The sequence below is a fragment of the Cicer arietinum genome, chromosome 4, assembly GCF_000331145.2.
Source record: "Cicer arietinum cultivar CDC Frontier isolate Library 1 chromosome 4, Cicar.CDCFrontier_v2.0, whole genome shotgun sequence".
In the NCBI taxonomy this organism is placed as follows: domain Eukaryota; kingdom Viridiplantae; phylum Streptophyta; class Magnoliopsida; order Fabales; family Fabaceae; genus Cicer; species Cicer arietinum.
The window spans coordinates 27,329,158-27,339,302 of record NC_021163.2 but is presented as its reverse complement, the minus strand read 5'-3'; the positions used below and the strand labels follow the sequence as shown (position 1 = coordinate 27,339,302).

At 27.3% G+C, this 10,145-nt stretch overlaps 1 protein-coding gene across 1 annotated transcript; it reads left to right on the top strand.

The window, feature by feature from the left end:
- Positions 1-5,457: 5,457 nt before the first annotated feature.
- LOC101495448 (uncharacterized) lies at positions 5,458-6,507 on the top strand. Its single transcript, XM_004497569.4, has one exon. The coding sequence runs from the start codon at positions 5,800-5,802 to the stop codon at positions 6,397-6,399; it is 600 nt and encodes a 199-aa protein (XP_004497626.1). The 5' UTR covers positions 5,458-5,799; the 3' UTR covers positions 6,400-6,507.
- Positions 6,508-10,145: the final 3,638 nt, after the last annotated feature.

Sequence of the window (10,145 nt, the reverse complement as noted above, 5' to 3'; positions counted from 1 at the left end):
CAAAATTCCCAAATTCCCAAATTACAAACCCTAATTTTTCAAACACGTTAAAAATATGGATTCCATAATATATATATCAAAATTCCCAAATTCCCAAATTACAAACCCTAATTTTTCAAACACGTTAAAAATATGGATTCCATAATATATATATCAAAATTCCCAAATTCCCAAATTACAAACCCTAATTTTTCAAACACGTTAAAAATATGGATTCCATAATATATATATCAAAATTCCCAAATTCCCAAATTACAAACCCTAATTTTTCAAACACGTTAAAAATATGGATTCCATAATATATATATCAAAATTCCCAAATTCCCAAATTACAAACCCTAATTTTTCAAACACGTTAAAAATATGGATTCCATAATATATATATCAAAATTCCCAAATTCCCAAATTACAAACCCTAATTTTTCAAACACGTTAAAAATATGGATTCCATAATATATATATCAAAATTCCCAAATTCCCAAATTACAAACCCTAATTTTTCAAACACGTTAAAAATATGGATTCCATAATATATATATCAAAATTCCCAAATTCCCAAATTACAAACCCTAATTTTTCAAACACGTTAAAAATATGGATTCCATAATATATATATCAAAATTCCCAAATTCCCAAATTACAAACCCTAATTTTTCAAACACGTTAAAAATATGGATTCCATAATATATATATCAAAATTCCCAAATTCCCAAATTACAAACCCTAATTTTTCAAACACGTTAAAAATATGGATTCCATAATATATATATCAAAATTCCCAAATTCCCAAATTACAAACCCTAATTTTTCAAACACGTTAAAAATATGGATTCCATAATATATATATCAAAATTCCCAAATTCCCAAATTACAAACCCTAATTTTTCAAACACGTTAAAAATATGGATTCCATAATATATATATCAAAATTCCCAAATTCCCAAATTACAAACCCTAATTTTTCAAACACGTTAAAAATATGGATTCCATAATATATATATCAAAATTCCCAAATTCCCAAATTACAAACCCTAATTTTTCAAACACGTTAAAAATATGGATTCCATAATATATATATCAAAATTCCCAAATTCCCAAATTACAAACCCTAATTTTTCAAACACGTTAAAAATATGGATTCCATAATATATATATCAAAATTCTCAAATTCAATCCTAAACAAAGACAATAACCGAATTTCATCATGAATTAAACATGGTAGGCTCTGATACCAATTGTTGAAAAAACCTTAATAACGTTGTGCTCAACAATCCATGTCAATTACATGATGAATAGCCAAAGGCGGAAGCGTACCTGTGGGAATTGCCATTAATGAAATCCTGAGATGATGATGATAGAGCCAATGGGTTGGGTGATCTTCCTCAGCAAAACACCCTGAAGACATTGCTCTCTTGATGGGGATAGAGAGAACCAGAGAATTTTCTCTTTTAGGGTTTTGAAACTGAATAGTCTTGTTGTGTTTGCCTTGGGGACCATTACCCCTATATATAACTATTATTAGTTATATCCCAAATTGCAGTATTTCCAATTCAGCCCCTCATTAAATTAGAAACTGCCTGGTATCTACACTATTAATTTTCATAACTATTATGCTCTTTAGCCATAAACTATTATATATTATTTGACCCCTAGTTTATTGGCTAATTATATAATGACCCTAACACACTTTATTAATTAATTACATATGTGACCCATAAATCTTACAGTGCTCGAGCACATCCTTTTGAATGATATTTGTACCAAAAGTGAAACTACTTAACCCCCATCTAAAATATAGAAGCGGACTTCTCAATTTAGATTTCTGCTCCTAACAACCAATTATCTCATAAGTAATATAGAAAAACTAAACTTACAATGTCATTCGATTCAAAGACACAACCTAAAGATTCAAGAGCATTGTAAGTTTAGTTTTTCTTACCGATATGAAAGTAATAGTTTATTTGGAAACTATTTAATAATAAGGAAAATGTGTTTTAAACGTTAGAATAAGGCTTATGGATTTGATTTTATTATCATATAGACACATTATACTTCAAAAGTAATTATTTTAAAAAGTAAAGTGAAATTACAAAAAACTTTATATTCAAATAAAAAATTTAAGAATAAAAGTGTCCTAATTCAAAATGCGCAAATTGTTATACTCCATATCCAATAATAAATGATGTTAGAAGTGTATAAAATTTGCAAAAACTTAAACTTTATAAAAATACCTCAAATATTATTGTTATAAAGTATATCATTTAAAACAACGAAAAACCATTGGTTAAACTTTTACAAAAAATCATAATCCCCAAAGTCACATGGTCAAAATCGATAAAGTAAATTAAAATTCAAGAACTTTAAATCGTCAAACGCACAACTTCAATTGTAAAAACTTCAACTAGCTCTCGTCATTGCAGTACATCAGAGTTATTGTACAAGTGAGATTCACAATAAAACACCTAATAGAATCAGAACATGCATAATAGACACTCATGCAATATATATATATATATATATATATATATATATATAATCGTCATATAATACATAACAATTAATCATATCATCATCTTTAATCATTTGTTATCATTGTTAATTCATCATTATATTCAACTAACTCCTTAATCTTAACTAATATTATAAACCTAATGATTTAGTTTGTTGATGGTGTGTTTTTTAGACTTATATAATTAGGATGTCAAATTTTTAGACTTATATAAAATTTTTTGTTAATTTTGTGATTTTTTTCTTTAAAAATTTTCGAAATTTATTTTTTTCTCAAAAAAATTTATGAGAAAAATAAATAAAAAATTCTCAAAAAAATCAATTTTTATTCTCGAATAAAAAAAAATTAAAAAAAATTTATTTCTCGAAAAAAAATTAAAAATAATTTGTCAAATGTTTTTTATAAAAAAAATCGATTTTTTTTTTAAAACGTATAAGCCCACAAAATTTTAGGAGACTTTGAGTGTTGGGGGATTTATTTTTGGGGATTTTAAGTTATAAATTTGTTTGATCCCTCCAACATGTGGGCTGAAACTAATAATTAGATGGCTTGTCAAATTGACAGCTCTAGTGATAACCATTGTTTATGTTATTATGGTTTACGAATGATGTAGGTTGATTGTATGCTATTTGAATTATAAGTGATATATTTTGTTAAATTTGATAACTATTGTTATTTGTGTATCATATTTATTAGGTATCTTGATAGAAATTATGAAAAAGTGATAATGTTAAAAGTGAAGATAAATTATATTTTGTTAGAAAGAGAAAAATATATAAAATGAATACATAATAGACTCTTTATATAGAGTTAGTGGAGACTTAAGTATCTAAAACTCTAATTAACTTTTTAGATTTAACTCTAACTAATAATGAACATTTTTATTTTTATTTAGTATTATCAATACAAACTTGTAAAATTATGATGAGTGAACTATACTCTTGAAATGTGAAATTATAATAAATTCGACTTATATATGATAGTTCTCATGAGGAGTAACTTAAGAAGAAGAGGAAAAGAAGGTAATTGTCAAGCCTGATAAGCCATTGTTTTTTTTAGCATGACAATAGAATTTTTGAGGGATTAAGTTAGGATAGGTGTTAATTTTTTTCCATTTTCATTACTTTCTTTCTTAGCACAACACTTGATCTAATTTTTTTGTTTTTGTTTTTTTTATTTATCGAAATAAAGTTTTTGTATGCATGGGTAGTACCGTAGTAGTCCCCCACTATCCTTCCCATTGGATAAAATAGTATTGAAATTTGCCGCGTATATGTATATTTTTAAGATTTTGTATTCAAAATAAATTATAAATATACAAGTAATTATATATATTTATTACAGATACAAATATCTGCAAAGGTAGAAACTTCATTATCTGTTCCCTCCCATTAATTAATGATAGGAAAGGCAATTTAATTCAATTATCCATAATCCAACTATAAATTCATCAAATCCATCCATTTTTTTTAAAATCCAATAAATCATATAGTTTATTTAATAAAATTAAATGGATTACATTTAATACATATATATATATATATATAATTTTTTTAAAATTATATATTTATTTTAAAAATATATATGTTAGTATAAAACTATTTAAAAGAATATTATTGTTTTTTAAAAGCTTATTTAGAATTTATTAATTTAAAAACTGTTTTTGGAAAAATCATAACTTTTAATACTAATATTTTTATTATATATAAAAATAATAATTTAAATAATGATTTATTTTTATTATAAAACAGAATTTTATTCAAGAAAAAATATTATCTTAATAAAAAAACAGATTTTTTTGGTTAAAATTGAAAAATAAAAAAAAACAGAATTTTTTAAAAATATAATAATTTAAAATAATATCTTATTGATTTAAACATGATGGTGGTGACCGTCACAGCACCTTAGCCAGTCGTTGAAGTAATATTGTGGTGGTCGCTGGACCACCGCCTTCACCCCTATTTTTTAAATATAATATAAAAACAGTTTTTTAAATATTAAAAAAACAAGTTTTCAGTATTTTTTAATAATTTAAAAATAATATAAAAAACAGCTTTATTAATATTTAATTTTTTTAAAAAAATTAATTAATTAATTTTAGGAATAATAAAAACCATTATTTTTTTTAATAAATTGAAACCATTAAAGGTATATAATTTATTGTAATATCAATAAAATTATTAAGTGGATTGGATGATATCCCTCCATTAAAATGTGATAATGAATAGATTGAATAATTTTTATTTTTGATATAAATTTTTCTTTAAGAACTTTTAATGAATTGCATTCATTACAATCCAAATATATATATATACTCCTAGTTGCAAGATTTGTTTTTCATCCTAATCGCGACTTCTCACTTCTGAAAACAATCATGTTGCAGAGTTGCATTTCCCAAATTATAAAATGAATATATTCGTCTAAGAATAGGGTATATAGGAACTTTACTATTACAATTAATGGAGTCCTAATCATATACACATAAGCAGTTGGCTTTAATTAAACAAATAAATAATAAACAACAATATCAAAGTGTGGAATAAAACTAAATGCAAATGCGGCATATACAGTACAGTACACACTTGCACACACGAGTCCAATTACGCGTTCCCCAGCCATCTCCCCTTTCTCTATATTATCCACGTTTCCAAGTCATTTTGACTATGTAATCTGCATATCTGAATCACCTGCACTCACAATTCTGTAATTGTATACAATCATGCTCTCTAGCACCGTTGGATCAAAATTAACGGTTGAGATTTCAAACACAATTATAAATTATTATAAATAAACAAAATCTGGAACGTTTAATTTTAATCGAACAATCTCAATATGTGTAACTTTATAAAATCACATTGCACACAATCTAAATCCATATCGCGTGCTCTATCTAGAAACCCAAAACCAGAACCTCTTTAGCTGCTATTACGTAATACATTTTGCAACCTTTTCTATAATTAATACGCCCAATTTACGTCACACCACCAAATAACACTCGCCCCCTAATTAATAAACCGAATAAATAAAAAAATCTCTAGAACCTCTCTCCTTTATTTCCCACAATTGTAGTGAACTTTGATCCGAAAGTTTAGCATCAAAATAACTCATTCTTTGGTTGTTATTGTCTCTTCTAATTCTGTTATTACGGTTATAACAAACTTTCCACATCGTATTCATTTCCGTTACAAGGTGCCGTTATGACGACGGCGGAAGATAAGGCCGCGCTTTAATAAAACAAGTGACTTTATCTGCCAATTCTTCCTATCCCCTTCACAAATTGAAAATTAATTATGTCGAATAAGGTTGTTCTCCGACCGGCGGGATCGTCGAACCACCGGCGACAGCCGCTACTACAACAGAGCCAAAGTTTGTCAAAAGCAGCGACGCATATCGGTGAAGTGGTCGGAGGAACAGCCGCCGTGTGTTGCTGCTGTCCATGTGCATTGGCAAACATTGTTTATTTAGCGATCTACAAAGTTCCGGCGACTCTTTGTATTCGAGCGTTGAAGATGAGAAAGCAACGACGGCGTCGCCGCCTTCAAACTTCGGCGGAAGGTGTATTTCCGCAGAAGCGACGTTGCACGTGTGGATGTTGTGATGACGTTGGTTTTCGGGTACATCCCACGTGTGGTGATGATGACGTGATTGGGGGTGTGAAAAGTCAGAGTATGGGGGTAGAAGAAGAATTGGAAGATAAAGATGCAATGGAATTGGAGAAAGAGATGTGGGAGAGGTTTTATGGTACTGGATTTTGGAGAAGCTCTTCTCAGAGACAGAAAGAATCTTTATCTTTTTCTTCCTCTACTTCTTCTCAATCTCAACAATGGGTATTAACTGCTACTATTTCTGCTCCAAATCTCCATGTTCGTAATGTATCATCAACCTTGTAATAATCAAACCAAATCAAAGGTTTTAGTCATATATTATTATCAGTTAATTTGTGTAAGTTTTCTTCTCACAAATATAACAATTTTTTGCAGGGTTTGAACTTTTGTTTATATCTTCTATTTTCTATCTGCACTCTAACATTTGGTTTTTCATTTCATGAGATTAATTCATTCTTTATTTCTTACAAGCAAAACCAATCATAAAATATAATTTGTCAAAAAAATAATAAAGTATAAATAATTCTATTGTACTTTCAAGGGTACGGGTGGAGATAGATCAAGTGGTTTATGTGCAATGCGTGTGAGTGCTGTTAATCAATAGTAACGAGTTTGATTTCTATTGATCAGAACGAAAGCGCCACTAGTGTGTAGTATCTTTAACTTTTATTTAATTTTAACTTTCTCACAAATTAAATGGAATTTTGACCTCTTAAGTCCACCATTATTTTAAATTGCGGTTGGAGTTGCATTAGTAATTTATATTGCATTAAAATAACTTAGAGCTATGGGTTGGACTAATACTACATTGCTTGTGATGAGTATTAATTGTAATGAAAACATGTAAACTGCATAGATGAAATTAGATTTCTATATTGTAGATTCATTTTTTTAACTTTGTAAACTAACTATTTATGACAAAGGGTAAATGAAAGGAAAGAGATGAATCAGTAACATTTCCATTGTACTATGTTTGGATGAAAATGGATTGGATTACACTAACCAACATAGAATGTACAGTTCACTTCTCTGTAATACTATACAATTTGGCATGATCTGCAATAATTTGTGGGGATGCATGCAATTTTTTCTGTCCCTTCCTTTTTTACAGATAATATAATAAAGAAAAGAAATGAAGTTTGTAGTTGTTGAAATGATTCTTCTCATGTCTTGTTATATCTCTGTTGCATCATTAATACATTATTCTGACAAAATTTCAATAATATCGCTTCAAGGAGAAATAATTAAGAATTGAGTTTTACACAAGACAAAAAATATCTTATTTTGTCTAATATGTAAACTTTAGAATCTAATAGTACCGTAGAATGCAATGTTTTGGGAGTATGCATGTGAGTGATGCACATGATCTATCAGAGAAAATTAATATTGAAATTTTCAGAGATATTCCAAGTGTGTAACTTGCATTTTGGTGAAGCATGCATGTGGCTTAACTTGTGATTATGAATTCTGGTGAGAGATCAGAAACACTTTTATGATTCATTTTCTGACAATGACTTTCTAATTCTTTTACACATAATTTGAATGCTACCTTTATGGTTGAACTGAGACATTGTACAGAAAGTATAGTGACATGTCACTTGCTAATCCAAGCAACCATTTGGTTAGTTATTAAACAGAACAGAATTGTTCAGATGGGTCAGATTTCAACAGTGAGGCTGAGAATAGGACCTTTCAACTTGTCTCTAGACATGAAAACCTCATAACATGTTTCCTCAGTACAAATTCCTTGTCTTTCTCTAGTGGTCCTCTATTTATATATTTGACATAATAGTTGTCCTTTTATTATTCTTCATCTCCTCCTCCTCCACTCAAGCAAGTCAATTTTATGAGTCCATTAATTAAATTCATGTGGCTCTAACATAATTGTGGTTGCTTTGTGTGTATGATCCTTTTGTATTTACATGTTAACAACCTATTTGACTATCTCAATTTGTAGGACAAGCAAATTTTAATACATTGGTACAAAAGAAACATCATCATATCATGAAAATAATGCTAAGAATAAAGGCAAATGTATTAATGGACTCATACGAATTTTTGGAACTAATGATAGCATGCTTTTAATACAAAATAAAAACTACAATAATAGTATCATAATTGTAACACTTCAAAATCAAATCCAGAGTAGAAGTGAATGTTTATATGATGGATGCAATTTCATAATGGCAGTAATAATATCAGTACAGTGGTCCACAAGATTTCTGAATCCTGAACATCAATAGTGATAGGCCACTAACAAAATTTCAGAGAATTTTGAAACACCGAAATGAAAAGGGAAGATCATAACAGAAGAAATTGACAGTTAACACAAGTCCAGCTTTTCAGGTTGGGATAAGAGTATTGAGAAGAAGGTTTGGAGTTAGACCCTTATTAGTTATTACAACTATTTCCCCTTCTCACTGATAAATTTACCTAATTAGGATGAATGGATGCATAAATTTATTTTGATTTTAGTAGTGGAAGTATTATATCTCTTTTAATTGTTGTCACATGTAATGTTATAGTTTATGAATTTATCAAAATTATAAATATACTTTCAAATGTCTCTTTTGTTAATAATGTTTTAGATTAAAGTCACTAACGAAAAATAGGTTCTAAATTAATTAACTAATAATAAATTTAAATATTAAAATGATTAATAAAAGACATTTATGTTTATTTTTGTCATTTTAATATATTTAAATACTATTATAAAAACACTCACACATTTATTTATTTTTAAATCAAAACACATTGGAGGCACAATCTATAATATAAGTTTTTCTCTTTATCATATAATTTATTTTTGGGTTAAATGAGTTTTTAGTTTTTATAAAATTGACAAATATGTTTGAATGATTTTTTAATAGACATGTTTGCAACATTGTAAAAAATTATTTCACAAAAAATGAATTCAAAAATCGATATCTATATCTATATTTTTGTTACTTTTATTTTAGATTTATTTAGAGTTTTTCAGTTGTTTTCTATCATGTATCTCTCTTTGAACTTCCCTATTAGTTTTTCATTTTTTTTTTAATGTTTCATTTTCTTTATTCTTTCCTTTACACATCTGCCATTTACGCTTTTAGTTTATTTATTTTTATCTAACTGCATTCATGCTAATCTTCTATTTGCGTATAAGGACCAAAAATACAAAGTGATTGGTCATAATTATAACATCTCTTGTAAGCTATACATCTAAAAAATAACAAAGTTTATGTATACTATGTATGTACTCACTTGTGAGAAGTTGAAGTGTGATAGTTAAAAATGTCTTGGTAGGTTGCACTGTGTCTTGATTTCATCTTCTCTGTTTTGATACCGATTGATTATGAGATTTTATATTCAGATTTAATATTTTCTTTTTCAAAATTTATTGGATTTTTTTTTTTGTGTTTTAATGGTTTTTGTAATATGATTCGTTATTATTGTTTACCATTAAAACATAAAAAATCTAATAAAAGAAAGAAAAAAAAATTAACTATACATAAAGTTCACATCAATTTGAGAAAAGAAAAAAAAAAACAATAATGCAAAAATTTGATTAATCTTAAGAATTTGAAATGTTAATCTCTTTTAAGTTTGCCTTGTGCCATTTTCAATGAACTAATTTTCTAATTGCATGATGCTCAAAATACATGAAGTAATGGTTGCAACCTTTTATTTTTTTTATTTTAATTTTTTAATGAATCTTAATATTATTGGTTGGTCGACTTTTCTTCATGAAAAAAAATGATATCCTTCTTTTTGATAATATTAGTGATGTCTATTCATGTCAAATTCAACTTCAATTTATTTGCAAGGTAAGGTGGATGATGATTGGTTTTAGTTGAATAATAAAAATAATTAATTCAGCAAAAAAAGTTTAATATACAAATATAGTAATTATAAAGATGCGAATTAATTTAACTCGCTCTTATTTAATTCACATATAATTCTCACAAATGTCAAATTTTTCATTTCTATACAGACTAATAAAAATCATTTTAAACTTTAACACTAAACTTTAATTTGGTTTTAAATATCTG